Consider the following 24,010-nt stretch of genomic DNA (forward strand, 5'->3'; position numbering starts at 1 on the left):
AAATTAGAAAAACCATGCACTTTTTTAGAATCATACGAAACTTTCTCGGCTTTCAAGACCTGAAAATGATTTATTTTGCAGTCTGCCAATCTATTATTGAGTATGGTATCATAGCATGTGGAGGCGGCACTTCATCTGCACTAGACCCAATCATAAAGGCTCAGAAAACAATTTTAAAAATAATTCTAAGGCTACCTATAATTACAGACTCAAATCTAATTTTTAATATTATGAATGTATTCGATGTTCGGCAGCTATATGCAAAAACTATCTTAACTCATCTATACTCAAATATAAATAATTACTACATAAAAAGTTCAAATACACGATGTACTCGAAGCAATAACAAAATCTTATTACAAATTCCGAAAACACATACTACGTTTGGTCAACGAAATTTAAAATACTTTGCGACAAGACTCTACAACATTCTTCCAGACAGCATAAAACAATGTGATTCACAAAAAAATTTCAAAGATAATGTAAAAATTTGGATTAAAAATAAGAATAGGGCCTTTACCGGTGCATTCACCCAAATTTGCAGTTATTGAAGTCACCACATTATTGAGCGAATACTTCTTAATACAAGTATAGGTATGTTCAATGGTATTAGGAACTAACACAAATAATTCTGCCTCAACACAGGCTAGCCTAGTGAGGCGGTATTTGAGAAACCACAACTGTGCTTTTATTTTCTATTTACCTTCAAAATATTATGTTTGTATAAATAGTTCTTAATTTTTGTTAAATTTATAACCTTAAATATAAAAGTTACAAATTAATGTACACCTTAATATGTATGTATAGTTGTAATGTGTAAACTTTCCTAAATAAAGATATTATTATTATTATTATTATTACTTATCTAGTTACTAATTTGTTCCGTTGCATATCTAATCCCGTTTGAAAAACATACATTTTAACAACTTAGTTTCATTAGCTTTGCCTTCTCGTTGAAAGATCAAGTGAAAACTAGTGTGAACTTTGTTAAAGTGGTATTAATATTTTATCGAGCATGAACACAGAATTTCTCACGGGAACTGTTATAAAAGTTATGAATTTTAATTTGCTAATAAATTAGAAGAAAGAAATAATAATAGTTTTGTTATAATATTTTTTACGAATAACGCGCATGAATGCAGGATACAGTTGGAATATTGTTTGCTAAATAATTATAATTACGATAAACAATAGAAGATTCCCATTTAAAAGCAATTTCATCACTTGAAACCATTTTGTTATTTTTTACGGTAACAATATTTATATGTATCATTGTGATTTTTAATTTGCAGAACTACTCTTTTATTTTATTTATATTTTTGTTATTTTATTTTTCCAAAAGATTATTAAAAAAATTAATGTTAAATAATTTACATAAAATAGACGAATTATTTCACCTAATTTTATACATTATATGAACCATTATAATACAGCTAGGCTAGGTGTACGGTAAGTTTCTAAAATAAACAGTAAGAATAATAAAAATTCAATTAATTCGTGAGAAATAGTTTGGATGCAGGTGAATTCTCTAGTTGATGTTTTGTATATTCTTGTCAATTGATATCTGTATCTGTTTTTTCTCCTAAATAAATTTAAAAAAAATATTTACTCCTTTAAAATGTCTTTTAAAACATGATTTGATTAAGGATTGTGCCTTATTTCCCAGGAACTGGACTCAACCGCGCTGACAACCTCGCCAAATGCCGTCCGGGTAGGACCGATATTTATTTAATATATTAACTGCTGTAATGTCATCCGATACAAGAAAAATAAGAATATTGTTTTTGAAAGAAACTTTATTTTTAAATACATACGTAAGTTTATTTCTAAGACACCAGAATTTATTGATAAGAAAACTGTTTTTTTTTTCTAAATTAAATATTAATATGATGAAATACAAAAAAATAAATATATACGTTCACATTCTTATGTATGCAGTTTATTGCAAGTGTATTTTGTCTATAACTAAAATAAATAATCAGATACCTTTTTGTCGATGTAAAATTAAAATCATTTAATTTTATTTGTAGGTTCAAACGTACGCATATAAAACATTTAAGTAGGCGACACATTACGCTATACACATCATCGCTTGGTCTATTTAAGCATATTGCTAATTGCTATTGTAAATTTTACTCAATCAAGAAAATACGACTGCCATAACAACACAACTAATGAAAATACGTTATTTTCGTAATTTCCATCGTACAGTTAATCTGATCCCTCCAAAAGTTATTGTTCCCTAGTCGATACGTTCTCTCGATAGTGGAGTACAAATGATATTTTAGTTGACTTAGGGTCGGGTGAAGTAAGTGTTTGATGGGAGGGAAAGTAAAATTCTATGATTTTCAGTATTTCGAAACAATGGAACTCGGAATATGATATAATCCGTATATATCCGTAAATATCCACCCGAACTCGGAACATGAGCTTACAATTTGAAACATTAGTTTTTGCTCTGCCGAAAAGTTATATTTTTGGTCTAGTCATTACAGCCTACTCATTCAAATATAATTTAGTTCAAGGCTTAATGCTTTTGAAAGGAGAAACAGATGACTGGCATTTTTTTGTGATACAGAACTGGAGTCATCCGTCAAGAGTCAGATTAGTTGTTATAACATCCCAATTCTTAGTGGTATTTTATGAGGCTGACTAAATAAAGGAGAAAAAGACTCTAAAATGGATATTCAAAATGTAGGTACCTATAAATCTCTTTAGATTCAATCACTAAACAAAGCTAAAGCCATTTCAACCAGCGTGTCAATAAATTAAAATAATTGATCTCTAACCAGACTCCGAATACTTACATTGACTACTTTTCCCTCTGGAACAAAGTCTAAGCATGTAATAAAGGAGAATAAATTATCAACACTTCAAGAATATTTTTATACAATATAATTAATATTAGAGCTTGCCTGATATTGCTTTAGGCTATCAATTTTATTTTTTTGAAATTGATCCCTCTGGATTCAGAGCTTTATGAGCGACTAAGATCTGCCGGGTTATAATAGTAATAGAAATGTTACGGATTAATAATGTAATAACTCTGTCCCACGAACTTCTGTGCAAATGTGAACTAACGCTTCACTAAAAAATTGAATTTTTAATGAACGCCGTTAAAAATCTATTCAATCAAATACATCTGTCTAAATGTGTGTCACTTTGTACAGTGAACTTATTATAAGGTATTATTAGATAGGGGTAGAGTTAACGCCTCCCACTAGTTATGAGAGACCTCCTGCCAGATAGAAGTTACCCCCAACATCCAGACAACATAAGTCCTCTACACAGGATAGAAATTTCTCCTTAACTCCAGATAAAAGCGATTCCCATCCACCAGATAGGAATTACTCCCATCCTCCAGATAAAAACGACCCCCTCCCACAGATAGGAACCACCCCGCCTGGTTTAAGCGGAGCATTGACAAATACCCCAACACATCCGTCCATCCATCACTCTGTTTACAAGCAGGCAGCAGGCAGCAGGTAATGCCGCATAAAAGCCTTTTCAAGAAACGCGAACGATTTTGATCAAGCGTTTCAGGTTTTCAGCAAACTGGCTCCCATTCAAACCTTTTTATGTTCCTGAAAACATTTATGCCCACTTGTACTGCGAAGTTTGGAGGTGGATGGAGTATCTTCAAGTGAGCAATCGATATTATATATTATACATACACGAGTACAAAAGCTTTAGATGATTGACTTGGATGTGTTTTATTTTTTTTATTTATCTGAAAATGTTCGTTGTCAAATTCTCATGTTCACATTTAGTGGTTTATTTTTCAATCAATCAACAGAAATAACGTTTTTAATGATACTCTTTTGTGTATTTTTTTATTAACAATTTATAAGATAATTAAACAGTGTGCATTTTAAAACGATTACAAAAGAGAGATCTGTTACAAAAAATATACTAACACCAAATTTATAGTGAAACACAAATCACACAAATGTGCAAAAATTTTTTTCTTAATTTTTTAATGTGAATGCGCACAAGTTTGCTTCAGATCTGTTCACCAAATACAGTTAAAGTCAAATCATGGAGCGTTTCATTTTAAATGGTAGGTCTTACACCAGAGTGAAACTGAGAGAGTCGTCCACTGTGGAACGTGCCGCCAACAAACTATATATTATTTCAAATGAGAAAATTTTTAAATAATTAGCTAATAAAATTAAATTTACTTGAACACGCCGGGATTTACGCCCGTTTGCTATTCGATAGCATTATGCCTCGACCACGGAGACTGTCACATGTTTTAATGTATAATTCTATAAGCTTCTTAAATTTAATCAAATAATTCAATTTCAGTATGAAAATCAAATCCTCAGCACGAGAGATAACAGTAAAAAGTAAGGATATCATTATGTCAACTTGTTACAAAAAAAAATTCGATAAGATATTTTGTATTATTATTATAAAATATTTTTCACAATGGGTTATGGACACAATATTCCGAGCGTCGCAGTAGGAACAAACTTTGACGTTTTGCTCAGACAATGCTTTTTGCAGGCATTGTTTAGAAAGACAATTATTGTTTTATATTTTTCCTATTTTAAATATTGTTATACGGAAGTGAATTATCATCATTCAAAGTAGACTAAGCAAATATATGTACACAGATTTTTACAGTTTAATGTAACTTTTATCAATTCATAATAATATATATATGTAACTTCCGTTCTTAAAAGCTTATAAGTTTCAATTGTAAAACAGGTCAAGGAGAGAAAAATCATGCAGAAAAAAATCTTTCCAACTGCTGGAATGTAATGCAAATAGACATATCATCATACCATCACGGACTTTTCTGTGGGCTTTTTAAAGATATACAATTCCATAGTACATTATTTTGATGTATCTCACAAGGTTAAGCCAGCGTTAAAAATGTGGTTACATTTATATTTTTACGAATTGATTATAAAACATTGACTTTTTTACACTTTCTATAAGTATAATATGCATATTTTAAGTATATAAATCTTTCGGAAGAAATTCTTCAAATGATATTGATAACAAGCGAACAAACAGCCATACGCGTATAGCAACTTCATTTTTTACTATTTAGAGATTCCCGAAGAAACTATAAAATAATGTAAGCATTTTTAAACAAGGCTGTGAATTTTAAATGAAAATAATCATGACGGAATTAGCGTTGGTTTGCATTCTTAAACACGTTATAAATGGTATAAGCTTTTTGTATGATGTCCATCAACGTCTCATTGGACAGAGTATAAATCCCAGCAGCATCCAAATTCAGAGTCCGTTTCATGGCATTATCAAACAAGACCAAAGACAACCTCGACTTTTTTGGCAGTTGATCCCACCCATGAAACACCAAATTCTCACCTGACGTCATCAGACTCTCTCCAAAATGACAGTAAAATACCAAATCTCCAAAAGCATTCAGAGTCACAACGGCGTTAAAAGCCATAGTGGAAGCTCCAGCCTGAATCAGAATTATACCCATGCAAAGAGAAACAGTCAAAAACTGCCAACCTAATGAATTAGAATAAATATCTTTGACTGATTTCACGTATTGCATGATTTCAAGATGCTTTTGAATGATGTAAAACATCTTCAAATCAGCTTTTTCTGCTTTCGTCATGTTCTTTTTTACTGGTCTTTGTATTTTTTTAATCTTTAGATACTGATAGACGCTATTTAGACGAGAATCGTCTGTCAGATCTAAGCTTTTTTTGATCCATTCCATTTCAGCTTTAGCGTGAGTGACGAGTGTCATAAATAGGATGTTATTTACTGAGACGGCTGTGCATCCAAAAGTTCCGGAGATAACGAGAATAACGTAGCTAATTTCGTAGTTTGGTGATTGATCTCTCGGGTTAAATCCTGGAAAAACAGAAAGTTATAATCGGAGAATAGAAGTAGGGAAGTCGGAACTTTACATTACTTAGCAGGATCGCAGAAAAGTTCATTAAAAATATATGGTTTTCAATACTAGCTTAACAATTTTTAATAAATGTGATAAGAAAAGTGTTTGAATGGCCCTGAATATTTATTTATTTATTGGATAATTTGTATAGCGCCGCTTTTGTGAGATATCACCTCAGGGGCGCTTTACAGTTGATGCAGGTATTACAGAAAATATAAATATTACAAAAATAGAGTGAAGTTAAGTTAAGTAAAATGAAGTATAGGAACAGGTGACACGAAGATAGAAGATGGAGACTCTGCAGCAAGAATCCTAGGTGGTGAGGAAACTGGGCCAGCTGCTGCAGCGAAAGAGTCCACCGCGTCCACCAACAGTGCCAGCACGAGGTTCGTCATCCGTCCAGGTATGTGTCTGCTGCTAATAAAGCGCTGACACACTATCCTCTCACAGATACCAGACCTTGGCAGCACCGCTGTGACGTTCTACGAAGATAGAAGATGGAGGCTCTGCAGCAAGAATCCTAAGTGGTGAAGGAACTGGACCAGCTGCTGCAGTAAGAGAGTCCACCGCGTCCAACAACAGCGTCCAGGTATGTATCTGCTGCTAATAAAGCGCTGACACCTCACATAGATTAGAGACCCTGGCAGCACCGCTGTGACGTTAGGCAAGTCCATCATTTATCTCCATGTAATCCTGTTCCTGGTAATTGTTGAAGTGGTGCATTCTGTCCGCAATAAAAAGCAACGGTTGGGGTAATAAACCCTGGGCTTAGTAAAAAAACTTGCACGGTCCAAACTTGCCCAGTTTCCGAGAATTTTGTTGAAGACATCCGGAGTGCATTTACCGATCGCCGTTCGTTTCGAACGTCCAATATTTTTGAGCAAATTTCAGAATATTCACTTTTAAAAAAACACTGCACTCAAATCACATATTATAAAGTTCTAATAATTATTAAGTTTATTTTTATTTAAGTTCAAATGTTGATTGATTGATTTTAAAAATAATTTCAAAGGGATGTTGCCTCATTTCATTTGAAAATACTAAAAAAAACACAAAACTGTTGGAGGAAGCGTTAGGACGCGTCCTGCTGCCACGAAGGGCGCAATACAATGAAAGTAATGAAGACACAAGTTAAAAAGTGATTTATTCTTGGGAAATAAAGATTCTTCTGTGGGTGAAATCAGTTAAACATATTTTTATTATTTTTTATTTTTATTTTTTTTTGTGTTTAATTCTTAGATTAAATTTACTTGAACAATTAGAAATCAAAAAAGAACCAATGATCCTAATAAAACATTAATTAACAAAGCAAGGAAAATTATTTATTCCCCGCTTATAAGTATGTTCACAAAACCTTAACAATATAACACATTTAAATATATTAATAGCAGCCAAAAAGCCTTAACAATATAACACATTTAAATATATTAATAGCAGCCAAAAAGCCTTAAACAATTAAGATAACATTAATGTGGGGAAAGCAGACTTCAAAATACCCCCACAGAATATAAAATCTATTGACACAATATTTTTTCAGTAAATCGGTTAAACCGGTAATACATCATTTTAAATTGGGAGGGGGTAAAATAGAATCATAATTAGTATATAAATAAGTCGTTTAAACGTGGTTAGGACCACAGTTTGAAAATGGCATTGAAAGCCGAAACAGCTGTAACAATAACAAAAATCAAAAAATACTTGCATAACTCAATAATTATATTATTTAATTTGATTTTAATTTAATTATAAAGAAACAGTGTAACATAATTAAATGAAAAAACTTTATATAGCACCACCATTTAAATCTACCTAAATATTTCGAAGCCAATGTTTTTTTGTCAGGATTAATTTGTTAAATTAAAAAAAAATGTAGATCACTTATTTATTCTAATTTTAGCCTAATAGTGGTCAACACAATGTTTTTTTATTGTCATTAAATAAAGATTAGGTTGAAGAAAAAACACTTATTAAAAAATTATTTCATACAAATTTATATAAAGTATTTCATATAATATGATACTCAGGTTTCTCATAAAAAAGAACACAATCTATAGAAAAGATCTTTCAAAGCTATTTTCCTAAAAAAAATATATTCCACGAAAAATATGATTTCCACGAATGCGGATAGTAATAGACTCTTAAAGAACGTTCAGGATTTTCAGTTTCTTTCAAAAAAATAAATATACCTTTCAATTGCTACGTAGATGATAACATCAATACGAAAATATTAGAATTTTTGAATTTGAACGGTGAGCCAAGTTTTTTTTCTTTCCAGCATTTTTAAAATATATTTTCTATTTTTTCATTGAAAGTTAGTGAGATTATTTTAAATAATTAATATCACTTTATCTTTGTCCAGACACTACACAATGCACTTGAGCCGTTCGCAACGACCAAGCAAGTTAATAAATATTATTTAAATATTGATGGGATTGCCCGAATACAATATCAAACTTAAAATAATTGATTTAATGCACTTTATTTTGCACGGACTTTATTTTGGACTTTAATTATTTATTTGCTAATTTGGAGCGGTTAACGTGCGTTCTGTAGACTATCGGGACGAAGCTAATGTGATATTTATTGAAAATAATATTAAATTAATCGAAAACTTATGTAATTTAAAAAGGATTGTAAATAAAAAAGTAACAAATTTTTTCAAAAACTGACGGATTTTTAAGTGTCAAATGATCAAGTCAGTGCCATCGATCAACGAAAGTTTACAAATGGCGGCGGTTGTTGTCGATAATCATTACTGCTGATATGTGTATTGTTTTACAAGTGTGTTTAAAATGGATTGGGTTGTAAGTTCCTCTCGTGTTACAATGAGTGTTGTAACTCACCGGAATTGCTCTACCATGAAATAAAAATAATAATATTAAAAATATTCATTGCAAGTACGTAAAATAATCAGAGTTATTAGACTATTTTAAACAGTGAAATATACTTAGTATTATATACGACATATTAAATATACGACAGTACTGACTTCGAAATTTGGGGGTCGCGCACCCAAAAATGTACTCTATTCGGCATTGAAAGATACGCAAAGAGGTTAAGTATAAAATTAGCAACACTTTCCACACGAAATACAAGGTAATTTTTTTTCTATATCAGTACACGGAGAAAACTTACTGATATGAACCGACTGTTAATTTGTTAAGTCAGGTCAAATTAATAATTTTCCTGTTAAAACGGGACTGTAGGGCTTTGACAAATTGATTAAGAGTTCCTAACAAAGTATCAGTCAGGAGCGAATGTTTTATGAGAGCGGCGAAACACGTGCTCATACAAATATTAATACTCACATACTTATATTGTATCATTTCTTCATGATGTTTATTATGAAAATAACGGTGACCGGGTAACTCATCACAATGATAATTCTTTACATCTTTAAAAAGTTTTAAAAAGTTATGGAAAGTGATGAAACAAAAACCTTATTTACTGGGTTAAGTAGGTTAGGTTAGGTGAGGTTAGGTTAAAAAAAATTTTCATCGTTTCTAATGACTTTATATCACTTTTTAAAAGTGTGTTGTCACTGTGTTGAGTAATCATGGAACCAAAAATAACACGTGTTCTCCATATTTTCTGAATGATTAATACTCGTATTTTAACAAAAAATTGGAATGCTATCACTTTTTTAACAGAATAATTTTCTCCGTGTATTACATCAATTTTTGGAGGATTATGATTATCGCCAATTTAAATGTGGTTGTTGGCTGAATGATTCTGTGGTTCTCCAATCCGAAGAATCCAAAGTTGCGTGATTACTCTCGGTGTGTAATAATGAGAATTCGGATATTTAAAATTAAGTTTTTATTTTAACAAAACTTACTTAACAATAATTTTATGAACAAACAGACGCGTACGCTAGAGGAGATTTAGGGCTTACCCGACGGCGAGATCGCTGGAAACAGAATAAAATATTTTCCGCGCGAGGTATCGCGCGCAGGCTTACAGTGATGCAAGCCTCACAAGAATGTGGGTAAAAATAATGTTGTCATTATTTTCGGGAGATGTAAACTCCCTTTAATTTACCCTACAAATTAGATGAGTGAAATGAGGAGATATAACCATATATTAAATCTTACCTGGTAATGTGAAAATCATTTCTGGCATCAACTGGTGGAGTCTTATAATGGGATCCAGGAACAGAAATATACAAGATAGAGATAGTAGAATCGTAAAGACAATTGAGATTATCTTAATTTGTTTCATATTAGCCTCCATAATTTGACTCTCCAATGATCCTGGTAATACTGCTCTGATGCCGTCTCGAGCCATGTTTATAATCTCTAAAATCTTACCCCTGTACAGTGAAAAATAAAAATTAAAATCTAGAAGAAACAAAACACGTTGTTTATGAACTACAGGAAATGATTATACAAAAGTTTGGACGTTTGTTTTAAATCTCTTCTTCACCACCGTGATAAAACATTGTATTAATTACAGTCTCTCAACTAGTATTCCGCTATCACATATCACGGGATATTTTATTAATGATATGTAGGCATTGCAGTTTTTAATACTGACCATTATATCACTACGACATTGAACAAACGTATTCGTTAATTTACTGAAATTAGTACAGACTAGCGCAGAAAAGTGAGAAATCACGCGATATTATAATAACAGGATTGATAATATTATTGCATGTTAGCTAGAAAAATCACGATTTCCGATTTTATTTGTTAATGTTGACTCGTAGGATAGGTTGTTGCACAGAATTTAAACAATTTATCAAATTTCAAAGTAGATTTTCAAGTTCTTTGAAGCTTCTTATGAAATTCTGTTATTATTTATGTTTTCTGAAACAACTGGCCAATAATTATATGAGAACAGAACCTTCACAGATCGTGAAAATCAACTTTGAATTTTGATGAATTGTTTAAATTCTGTGAAACAACCCGTCCTTACAAATTTAAACAACGAAATACACATTTAAAATAGAGATTTTATAAAATAATTTGTCTAATATTTATATAAAATAATAATTTAAATTTGAATTAAATAAATAATTTTGTAATTTAAAAGAAAACAATGTCTTGGTATATATCACTTTTATTTTTTTACTTAATGCCGATCGGGTTTTGCTACAAATATAGCTTCGTCAGGGCCGTATATTGTACAAACTCAAAAAACATAAAAAAAAAGAAATAAAAATAGAATTCAATAGTGGCGTGTAAAAATTTATTTAAATTAAAAAGAAGCCACAACGTGAATTTGCAATTATTGAAGAGAATTTTTTTTTTTTTTTTTTTTTTTTACAGTATTACCGCACAAGAGTCCCAACTGCTCCCGTCTGGAGCCAGTGAGACTATGGCATCCCCAATTGGGGTATGATGTGGGGCTGAGGGTATTGGGGAGGGGAGGGAGATGGGGAAGAGGAAGGTGGGGAAGTACCTGGCTATTCAGATCTGGTCACCAAACACGGCTAAAGCCATTTCAAGCAACGTTTCAATTCTGAATGGTGGTCTTACACCAGGGCGATACTGAGAGTATCTTCCACTCTGGAACGTGCCGCAAATATACTATATATTATTTTAAATTAATTAATTGTGAAATAACACAAATTAATCAAATAAAATTTATTTGCGCACGCCGGGTTCGAACCCGCGACCTTCGGATCTGTAGTCAAAAGCGTATACCACTAGACCACGCCGGCCGTCAATATATGAATATATGTGATTATAAGTATGTTCTTTATCGGTTTATCGCTTTATTATAATCAGTTCCAATTTTAAAAATGACACTTCAACTCAAAGCAAATCCTTGCGTAAAATTCAATGATCCAAGAGTTATAGATATTCAAACAACAAAAAATAGTATTTTTGATAATTTCTAAATTATCTAAAATTTTTAGAGTACCTCATCTGCTAAAAATGTTTGATCATAGTAATAACCGTATCTATTTGATTTATTCGTTCCTGGAACTTGTGTTATTCGAGTCTAACTACAGATTCTCAAATGATTCCATAGCAGGGCAGCAGATGTTTGGAATTATAAATTTGTATCATAACTAATTTATACAAATTAATTCGATAACCACAAGATGTCAAGAACATGGATTACAGAATAATATTAATTACTAGAATCCAGGTTTCTGAGCCCCGCATAACTTTTAGTACCTACAAACTTGGGGAGCAGAATAAACCAATTTTTTATCTTGTGATTTTGGTTTGTTACATGGATATTTTGTAAAGTAATTATTATTCAATATCCAATAATGCCAAAGAAACGATAAAATAATGTAACAGACGTAATGTTAAATAACATAACATGTGTTTTTGGTTTGAAAATTTGGTCGCCTAGAAATTTTTCAGATGCTTTAATTAAATACTGCGAGTAGAATACATTTTGGCCTTTGAAATAATCGAGTATTTTTTAGATAAGTCTTTTAATAAGCCCAGAAAAAAATAATGTATAAGGCCTATGAAAACTGCTTTAAGGTTCAAAATCTCCTATTTACAAACCCATTTTCGGTTATTATTTTATTGTATAATGTGGAAAATTAAGTAATTCATAAAATGATCGAAAATTGTTTTAATATTTTATGCCTGAACATCCACAAAATAAAATAAAAGACACTTTTTGGCCATGTTTTTTTCTTGCATAAATCAAAACAGGCAGATGGTGTTAAGCGGGAATTTAAACCTTATCGCCATTTACGTATCTATGGGTTGTTATTGATAGCGGCTCAATTTAAAATACTACACGACGTAATGGATCGCCTTAAATACTTGACATATCAAGTACATAAGTTACCAAAAATAATTGACTTAATAATTGGGATTTCTAAAGTTTAAAAGCCCCACAGACATAGGAATTAATAGACGAGAAGAAAATGGCGAGGGGTAAAATCAACTGTTGAAGAACGAAGGGGATAAAGCTGACTGTGATTCGTCAATAAATCAATCTGACAGTAAATAGGCATCTCGCATTATAATATCACCATTTAGTTCTTAAAAGTAAAATCTGCTTTTGAATGAATAGACATTTTTACATGGGAGCGCAAATTACTCGCAACGTTATGAACAAATTTGCGAAGTCCAAATTCGGCAAAAAATTTCTTTTATTTTCAGAGTCGAATATTTCGTTTAAGTATTTAGTTAAGACACTTATAAATGTTCATAATTTACTTCCCAGCAACCAACCAACTTTGTGTTTCGCGTCCAGACGTTTCTCGATGTGATAGTATATATGTTTCTACAACTGATCCATATTATACGACGTTAATATGCTTAAAATAAAGTAAAATAATGCTTATATATGGAATGTAATACGACAATTGGGTTTATTCTCTTTTTCACATCTATTTTTACAAGTTTTCATAGCACAAGTCAACATTTTGCCATGTTATTTCGTAAAATGAACCGATGATGCCTCGACCATAGTTCGCACAAGAATGATGACGTCACGTTTTCAAATTTCACTTGAGGCCATACGCGAGCACAGCCGGCTCCAATGGAACCGGTATGGGGAGTGGGGATAATACGCTTTTAATCACTTAGGGCAGGTCTACTAATATTCATATGTCTATGAAAACCCCATAAGACAGAAAAATGCATGGGGTCGTCGGAAGACCCAATTGGTTACAGATATTTTTTGGCATGGCAAGAGTTAAAAAACAAAAAAATTACATTAGTTCTACACAGGACGCCTTGAGGATAATAATTTTCTCTAGGAAAGGAAGAAGTGGAAGTTTTGGGAAGGAAAACATATAAGGGGTGGTTAGGAATCTTATTTAGAGTATCTAGCTTTTAAAACGTTTATTATTAAAATAATTTTAAAAAAAAACTACCTGAAAATGATTAACCACGAAGATTTTATGATCACTGTAAGACCACTCAGTAAAATACAGGCCCCTCTTGTTTTGTCTTCTATGGTTGTTTCGTTTGTGTAAATATGGTATAGAGGACCCATTACGAAGCAGTAGAAAGTTATCATCAGACATAGACTTGATAATGCTTTTCCACCTACAAATTTCAGAAAATTATGGAAAATATGTAAGACAGTCGTAAGCCCTTTTTCCACAGGGATAAGCAAGCGTCCGATACAAGTATCTTTGCGACTAACGCAATACACCAAGGTTCGTACACAAGCACACGTTGCCGAAATTTTGTAAATTTGTCAGAAACGCAAGTCTTCCCGACCAGCCAGGCGAGATTTTTTTGACTCACATCTTCGAGACTAACATGGCGTCACTCGTGTCAGACATTTTGTAACAATGCGTGTGGTTTAAACCAATATTGGGAAAAATACAAGTAACAAAGAATAACAGCAGTTAAATGACGGCTTCAGTAAGTTTTTAACGACGTGTACGGAATGTGTGCGATAAGTTGTTTGCGACTTGAGTATACAACATAAGTATCGGATACTCGTAGATCCCTGTGGAACAATTGTCTTATTTTCACCCTGGCGAGGGAGTAACATTCAGAATCTTTTTTTTTTAATTATATCTGCATAGCCATGTACACAACTATCTCTTTCTCGTCTCTTCCTACTTCCTTCAGCCTTTAATTTTCCATGTAAGTCCAAATGTACTCGACAATTTAACATTTGATTTTATTTACTGAACCATTGTTACGGAGATCATCTTAAATGGCGAAGGAACGTACAAACATTTTTACAGATAGATGAAATGCAAACCATACTTTGTTGGAATAACAATTTATAAATGAATACACAAAATCGATAAACGCACCACTTTTCTTGGTGGTAAATTCAAAAAGTCTCCTTAAATCGGGAACTCCAATAGCAATAGACCTTCTTAGATATCTTTTGAATTAAACCTACCTTTAGTTTGATTGATAATTGGACTGACACCAAAGATCCTTGCCAAGTAATGTGAAATCAACCTTAACTGGGCTTCTAAAGAGCATTTTCCATATATGTCTTTTCCTGCAAACCTAGAAATAGATTTAGAAAAAAATAACATTACTTACACGTAACGAAAGACATTTTTTGGTGTTTATTATTCTTTGCACAAGTATTTATTAGGAATCGGACCCTTTTTTAGTTTTACGGCATAGTGTGGAAAAGTTATTTAGTTATTATTGCACCGATGTAGGACATTTTGCATTTTTTTATATTTAAATCTAGGGGCATTTTATTATATAATCTCGGTCCCATATATGTATATGTCTTTTGATATTTTGCCGTATTGCTCCCTGGGACCACGAGATCTTTTTTGGTGTGACTTCTTGTACTATATTTATGATCAATTATATTAAAGTATTCTAGATTTTTGTGCACATGGATAATAATCTTTTTTATGAAGTTTTGACAAATATCAAGAACATTAAATTTATTGTAGAGTTCATCGCTTGAGAATCTATAGGGTTTACGCATAATGACTCTAATTATGGATTTTTGGGCCTTCACAAGCGGATCTAAAATTGTTCTTCCTGACGCTCCCCAGCCAATGCAACCATACGATAAGATGGTATTGCACAGTCCGAAATAAATTTTTCTTAGGTCTTGTTGTTTAATTATGTTGCGTTATGCTAAGAATATGTGAATTAATTTTCCTACCCTACTTGAAAGGTTGTCAATGTGATGTTTCCAATTAAGATGATTGTCTACAATAACACCTAGATATTTGATGTTGTTTACACATTCCAAAGCTTCACAGTTGCAGTTAAAGTCCATATTATATGAAATACAATTAGTCTTATGAGTTTTTAGTATGTGTGATGTACTAGGTAGTCCCTTTATAGTTGAGCTGAAATTTATGTATTTAGTTTTTGCTATATTTAGTGTAGATTTTTGTCAAGCCACTGTTTTATCGCATTGATTCCACTTTCAGCATGTTTATGAGTTTCAGTCCAATCTTCTCCTTCAAATACAGCTACCGTATCGTCTGCAAACTAATAATTTTTCCACCTACTGGTAGCTCGCATAACTCATTGATGTAAATTATAAATAGAAGAGGTCCCAGTGTGCTTCCCTGCGGTACACCAAAGTTGGTGTCTAGTGAGGTACTCACTGTTTTGCCTATTTTGAGTTGTTAGCTTCTACCAGTTAAGTAACTCTTTAACCATTCGTACGACATACCTACCTCACCAATATTTTGTAATCTTTTGAGATACGCAATTCATATTTCAGAGTAATAAAAAAAATAACAACGAATAAAAATCTTATAAGAGGTAATTGCTTGGATTATATTTTTCAGTTGACCGGTCAGTAAAATAGTTAGGTACCGATTACTTAAAAAATATGTCTTTATCTTAGCATATAAAAATCATCGGTCACTGTTTTTGTACACGCTAATCTCCGAAACCGCCCAACAGATTTCAATGAAACTTTGTAACTGTGTATGTTTGGTTCCAGCTTGAAATATAGGATAGTGTTGACGGTGGTTTCAGGTGGCACTTTGTCGAGTACTGAAAAAAAGATTTTTCAATTAAAAATACAAAAACACCACACCGGCGGTCTGTGATGCGATAACGTCTACCGTGCCCACTAGCACATATATAGAAAATAATGTTTCTTTTTTTATGGTCTATGGACCTTGGTGGTAAAGCATGGGGTACGTGATCCACGAAGAAAGTGTTGTAAGGAGAATGTATGACGCGGAAGTGAATGGTAGAAAGAGTCGAAGATGCCCTTAAACTTTAATTATTTAAGATAATATTATTTCCACCTTTAAAAAGCACCCAGTTTTCCAATACAATTCACAACCTCAAAACCTTACTCCCAACCATTCATAATCCTGAGCAACGCTGAGTACACGTCAGCTATTAATCAATACATTTTAATTAGGTTCCTTTTTCACATTTTTATTACTAGTTTTTATATGCATATCCACAGCGGTCTCGGAATCAAATTATTTCTTTGCATATCCAGCAATTTTTAGGATGAATGTAAAAACAGACGTTTTAAGAAAACAGTACTTACATTATTCAATAAAATTCGCTGTTTTTTTCTTTTTACACTAAAATCCAGTTCTCTGCAATACTCTTACAAAACCACTTCTGAGAAATTTTAACACGATCCAGCTTTTATATTGCAATTTTCCGTTCGCTTATAATTTGTTAAGCCGATATTAAATCGGTCTATCTGAGTTGCAAAAATTATTTTAGAAAGTTTTGTAATTTTGCTATGAATAATAGATTAAGTACGATACTTTATAAAATGCTTGGTGAAAATATTTTTTTAAAATTTTCCCTACAAAAATATTTATCTAATAATATATCTATATAATCCCAAAAGCTCTTAAACGTCTGAAGACAGAGAGACTATGACATCCCTAATAATTATTGGAGTATGTTTTGACGTTGAAGGTAGTGAGGAAGGGAAGGAAGAGAAAAAGGGGAAAGTACTTATATTATAGTATATTCAGATCTGGTCACCAAACACGGGTAAAGCCATTTCAAGCAACGTTTTAATTCTGAATCGTTGTCTTATACCAGGGTGACATTCATAGTATCATCTACTTTGCAACGTGCCGCAAATATTAAATATGAATTTATTTGTTTTATGTGACATAACACAAATAAATTAAATTATATTTACTAGCGCACACCGGGATTTAAACCCGCAACCTTCAGATAGCTAGTCGATATTCTAACCAGTCGACCATGGAGGCTTTCAAATTAGGTTCTATGATAAATCAACACATCGACAATTGAACACACCTTTAAAAAGTAATATAAAGTCATTAGAAACGATAAAAAAAATTGTTTAAACCTTGCCTAACCTACTTAACCCAGTGAATAAAGTTTTTGTTTCATCACTTTCCATAACTTTTTATAAACTTTTTAACATGTGATGAATTTTTATTTTGATGATTTATTCGGTCACAATTTAACTAGTACAAGAATAAAAAAATCCTGTGATTTTTTCGGGCTGTAGCCTAATGGTTAAAAATAGTCCTGATGACAGCCAACCTCCGATTAGAGTGTTAGATAAAATAAGGTGGGATTCAAATTATTTTTCACCCTCATTCAGCTGTAGTTGTGTAAATATTTTATGTTAGTTTTTTTATTGATACGAGTAGTTTATTTAAACTTAAACCAATCGCCTGATTCGCGGCAATCAAAAGGCTTAGCCAAATTATACACAATTATTGAAATAATTGCTGTTATTTCAATAAACTGAAGTAGAACTATGGAGCACCTGGATTGAAAGCAAATTGCAGGCTTTAAGTTTGAAACAAACTGTAGTTTTATTTTAATTGAAGAATTAAAAAAAATGCTATTGCAATTTTCACCGAAGTTTTTGCATGAAACAAGTAGGAGTAGTACAACGGTAGAACTTTTGCAAATTGTTTGATACAAATTTTTTAAAGTAGTTAAATTAGCCGTAAAACTTGACTTTAAAATATAAACTAAAATTATTTATTTCCTTATTTTAATCAAATTGTGTTGCTTTCAAAAAGTGTGTGTAGCAAACCCTTTATCAAAATTATTATTGCGGCGTAAATTTTTTTGTAGACCATTTTATTCATAACGAATTCATACTGCCAAAAAAAACAACATCATCACAAAATGAAACAGTCAGATTTCAAAAATTTTGAGCCTGATTGCTGAGCTTGATTACTGAGCCTGATTACTGAGCCTGAGTTTTGAGCCTGATTAGCCTGATGTTAATTAAATAAGCTTGAAATTTATAAAATAAATTAGCAAATTTTTTTAATTCACACGCGGAAATTTCGTCAAACGTCAAGTTGGAAAACCTTTATTGCAGTTTTTTAAAAAAATTCTGAGGTGAATGAAAATTGCAAGTAAAATAAGTATAGATATTGGAGTATTCAATAATTAAGTATTTGATACTACTAGTATCAATTAAGTCATCCTACGCGGTCGGTGTCGGTAGGCAATCGATATAAATTCAAAACACTGTAATGAAATGTTTGCTAATTCGCGACGGCTTGAAATTGACTTGTAAAGTTAAATAAAGAGTCCTTATATTAAACAAATCAAAACTTTCAAATACAAATACAAAGGTTCCTACAGTAATTAAATGTTGTTTTTTTTTTAAATTCAATAAAATTCCGAGTTTAGTGAACTGTGCAAGTAAAATATTATTAATATTGGAAAATCGATTGTTTTCAGATCTAATTCAATTGAACTTGCAAAGTCAATTGAACACACCTTTAGTTAGACAAAATTGATAAAACAATGAGTTAAAAATTTAAAATACACAGTTATTATAAGTTGTTTACAATTAATAATAAGTTTTAAAAATGAAAATATTGCATGTTCATGTTAGGTTTGAGTTTGAGAACATTTGTCTAAACTCTCAAAACATTTTATTGCGGTATATGTCATATTGAACCCAATTATCTTAGCTTCATAATTAGAATAAATAATTGGGTTCAAGAAACAACACAATTATTTTTTGACTAGTAGTTGAAGTTGTATGATGTATGACCTTGTGAATGTTTTCGAAGTGTTGAAGGGTTAACGTCCTTGACTACGAATTCAGAGGTTGTGGGCTTAATTCTGGCGTAGGCCAAAAATATTATTTAGTTATTTTGCGTTATTTTTCATTAACTTAAACTGTATTTTCGTCTGTGATTCTATCTGTAATTTCGGTTCAATTAATTCTAGAACTATGATTTGTTTTGAACTTATGTGTCATTTTAGAAATGTAAACTGATCGTGGGAACAATTATGCAGACAAGCGATAAAGTTATTTAATCGTATTTTGAAATGTGTATTTTTGTGGTTTTAATGTTTGAAAAAAGTCTTCATTTCTAATGTTTACTAACATTCACTTTTCTTATACCTACTGTATTTAGTCTTATATATATATTGTGCCTTTGTTTGAGTATATCGTGTGGTTCTCTGTGTGTGTGTGAATATGTGTGTTTGTGTGTGTGTATGTGTGAGGGTGTGTTTATGTGTGTGTGTGAGGGTGTGTGAACTTGTTTCATTTCTATCTGTGTATTTTATGTGTGTGCCTGTATTATATATGTATATCTGCCTGTGTATTTTATTTGTGTTTACCTGTGTGCCTGTATTATATTTATCTGGCTGTGTATTTTTTGTGTATGTATGTTTGTGCCTTAGTTACATCTATATGAATGTGCAATTTATGTGTATGTCCGTGTGTGCCTATGTATTTAACGACTTTGTATTATAGTTACTTGAAATGTCATTCTTCTACATCTATTTTCTATATTGTGGTTTTTCGTTATATTTGTACTTTAGTGTTATAATTAGTATCGAAAAATATTTAGCAGAACTAAAAATATTAAAAAAAAAAATTTAAAATTCTATAGGCAAATATTTTTATACCTAAATACTTCCAGCTTAACAAATCCTTCAATTATAATATCCCGTGATCCAGATATAATAAAAAAGTTTTTCAAAATGAAGACTACATTTCGGGGGATTAGAATCACCTAATTTAACCTAACCTGACTGAAAAACTCTTATTTTTAGTTAAGGCTTCGTTTCGACAATGCCATAATCATATTTATTATTGACACGAAGCTCTATCTCGTACCAACAGCCGCATAAAAAATACAGTTGGGTATATATGAGCATTCCAATCTTTATTTACGTTTATCTCAAATCTATGTTTTTGTAGATCCGTTATCCCTGTGATCTTAAACCCTCGATTTGAAAAAGCAAAATGTGACACCAAAACACCCGACTAGCTCGAAAGTTCACCCTTTTATTTTCCAACCAAAAGCTCAATTCTTGCAGCTTTTCATATGCTGATTTTGTATGGGTAAGTAGGTACCATAAGTAGCTATTGTATCTGTCGCGTTTCAACGGATATAAATATTTATGATTGATTATGACCCAGGGGAGGTGACGGGTTTTTTTTTGCCGTTTGAATTCCGACACTCGTATCATGTTTATTTACGACTCGTTCTGCAAAGGGTTATTTTTTAGGTTCTGCATACAAATACAAAAAACACACTTACCTGGCCGATCACTTTAGATAAACACACTTTTATTAGACAGTTTAAGCTAGGGGAAGTTACGACTTTGCACGCAGAGGACACTATATTAAAGGCAAATTTTATGTATAATATTACATATTATCAGTAGTAACTGTCATGTTTGGTTTGAAGAGTAAATATGTGGGGGGGCCTTCTTAAAACACATGTTGTAAATTTTACACAACTTTTTTTTTTTTTTTTTTATTTATTCACATTTAAACCCGCTAAACTACTTATGTAGTTTGTCAGCAGGGACATAGAGACAACATTTATACATTCATAAGATACAATTTAAACGGTACATAATTACATAAATTGGTTACATTGCAGAAAAGTTTAAATAGCAGCATAAAAGCCTTATATAATAAGCAAGTAAAAATAAATGTATGAACAAATTAGTATTATCAACATAAAACATAAAAGCCTTATAAAATAAGCAAGTAAAAATAAATGTATGAACAAATTAGTATTATCAACAAGTACATCAATAGTTTCATAAATAGAGGTAGGTAGTCAGGTATTACAAAATAATTGTTTTTCCATTTTCTAAGAATATGAATTCCATTTCAGGGGCATCAGTATAGATCATTATTATCCAATAACCATTTCCTTAGATTATATTTAACATTAGCAGTATACATGTTATTATTTTTAATTGTCATTGGTAATAAGTTAAACATTTTGGGTACTATATAGTTTAAAGTTCTTTCACCATATTTATTAGTACATTTCGGAACTACCAGTCCTTCATTTTGAGTGAATCTTGTGTTATGTTTATGGCAAACTCTTTCCCTATACAATGAATCAGACAATATAACATGTTGACTTACAATATTATAAAACAATAATCCTCTGACAGGTAAAATATTCAGAGACTTGTATATCAATTTAATGTTACTTCTGTGTTGATTGTCATATTTATGGATTAACAATTTTATAATGGAGTTTTGTAATGTTTGTATATAGCTTATATTAGTTTTACAAGAATGTCCCCAAGAAGTAATTCCATAACGTATAGTGGATTCAGCCAGAGATAAGTAGATTAACTTTAAAGTACTTATAGGCACGAAATATTTTATTTTATAAATCCTACCCACAATAGCTCGTAGACGTTTACAAACATTAGCAATTTGTACATCCCATTTCATGTAGCAGTCAATAGTAACACCCAAATATACATAACTTTTGACAAAATCAATGGTTTCACATGAACAGGGCTGTGCAACATTTTTATGTATGCAGTCAAATGTGTGTGTATATAATGAAGGAATTACATTACATCTGGCGTGTGGAGATCTGATGTGCATAATTTTAGTTTTTTTGGCGTTTATAAAGAGGCCTGCATCATGCGACCATTTCAGTAGGGCAATAAAATCATGTTGCATAAGGTTCATTGCAGTAACCAGATCTTCGTGCGATATTACGAGCGCCGTATCGTCTGCATATACAAAATGTTTAGCAAATGAAAACAATTTTCTCATAATTGAGACATAAATAATATAAAGGGTTGGCCCTAGAATTGACCCCTGTGCAACACCTGTTGAGATATATTTTCTTTTGCTAAATTTTTTAAGAATTTTTACTCTTATTTGTCCATCAGTTAGTAATTTTTTTAATAAAACTAGCAGCTTTCCTCTAATTCCTATTGCTTCCAGTGTTTCTAATAGTTTATTTGTATCAATGGTATCAAATGCCTTAGAGTTATCTATGAATAAAACCAAAACTTGTTTTTTTAGATTTAATTCATAATTTATGTGATTTGAAAATTGAAAACTGATGTGTAAAATTGAAAACATTTTTGTTAGAAAGGAGGAAAGACGATGTAATCAGCATATAATGTGATGCAGAACGTCTCACGACAAATAATTGTTATGTATTTATCCAGAAACAGTTGAAACTCTCAAACAGTGTGTTTTGGTGTCAAGAAATTCGCATTTATTTAAGTGAATCTGTGGGTCAACGCAATAATTTTGAGCTGGTCACTCATTTCAATTAGGAAAATTTCCGTTGCGAGAATTATTTTTTTCTTTTAAAAAAGAGTCAAAGTTTTTTTACAATAAACTCACGCAAAATAACCTGAAAACATAATTTGCCTTTTGAGGAGAGAAAGGAGTGAACATGGGTCTTGCATATAATGCTGTATCAGACGTAATCGTGTGACACACAAGACTGTAAGGGGCCGGTGATCCCATTCTGTGGAGGCGTGAGATGTCGTCCTTCAGTGGCGTGGAGGGGTAGAACGGGGCCGTCTCTGTAGCCGCTGTAGAGCTGGTCCGATTACTTGTCGCTTGTTCTTGATGCTGATTCCGGGTCTGGTTCGAAGGGGTAGGCAGTCCGTGGTCCAGGGTGAGGCGGGGGTCAGAGTGAAAGAAGGCGAGCAGAGTCAGAAGTCGGAGCGAGGTAGAGAACAGAGCAGAGAGAGAGGTGTAGAGCTGGTGGTGGTTGCTGAATATCTGCCTTTCCAAGGGACTGTTGCCCGTTTTATAGGACCCCGGCGGCCTTCGCTGGCCGAGCGACGTTCACACGGGCCCGCTTTCTCTTTGATTCCTGGAATCGAGGCCCGTGTTTGTGACGCGCCGCGGCCCGCCGCCGGGTTGGCTACCGCCTCTCGGCCGGTAATTTCGGGCTCGTGGTCGATCGCGACCACGGCCTCTCTTTGTTCAGGCACGATCCTCAGAATCGCGCTTGTGGAACGTTCTGACGGCGAATCACCTCGCACGCCACGACGGCGCACGGCCCCTTGCTTCGGGCCGGGGCCGAACGTTCCCTCTCGTATAAGCACGACTCTAATAATCGTGCCCGAATTAAATGCTCTCATGATTTTAATGATTTATCTCCACCTCTAACAATACTTCTCTGCCCGTATACTTCTAGCCAAGCTCCGACGTTTCATTTATTGTTTACTTTTTACATTACATACATAGTTACATTTACATTTCAGTTACATACATTTTATACATTGACATATTTCTTAATGTAGGATTAATTTTTATTCTATAATTCTATATTCTCTAAATTTATTTGTGGGTGTCTGCGGCCGAGCCCGGAGCAGTACGTCCGTCACAAATGCATATGACCAATTTTGTAGGATGGAGAAAATACATAGGCTGGGATAACATTCCATAGCCCAGAGGTTGAAATGAAGAACGAGTCACGAGAAATGACCAGTTAGTTGCGTAGTTGAAAAATTAATGTGTCTTGTTCCCTCTCGAATCATT

General features: G+C 32.5%; 1 protein-coding gene across 1 annotated transcript; it reads right to left on the reverse strand.

The window, feature by feature from the left end:
* Positions 1–5,143: 5,143 nt before the first annotated feature.
* LOC149411834 (uncharacterized) lies at positions 5,144–10,174 on the reverse strand. Its single transcript, XM_089646253.1, has 2 exons — positions 9,982–10,174; positions 5,144–5,844 (listed from the first exon to the last, which is right to left on the reverse strand). Exons 1-2 carry the CDS (start codon positions 10,172–10,174, stop codon positions 5,144–5,146), a joined length of 894 nt encoding a protein of 297 aa, XP_089502379.1.
* Positions 10,175–24,010: the final 13,836 nt, after the last annotated feature.

This window comes from Hesperophylax consimilis, chromosome 24 (assembly GCF_061612785.1).
Source record: "Hesperophylax consimilis isolate HC1 chromosome 24, BYU_Hcon_1.0, whole genome shotgun sequence".
In the NCBI taxonomy this organism is placed as follows: Eukaryota; Metazoa; Arthropoda; class Insecta; order Trichoptera; family Limnephilidae; genus Hesperophylax; species Hesperophylax consimilis.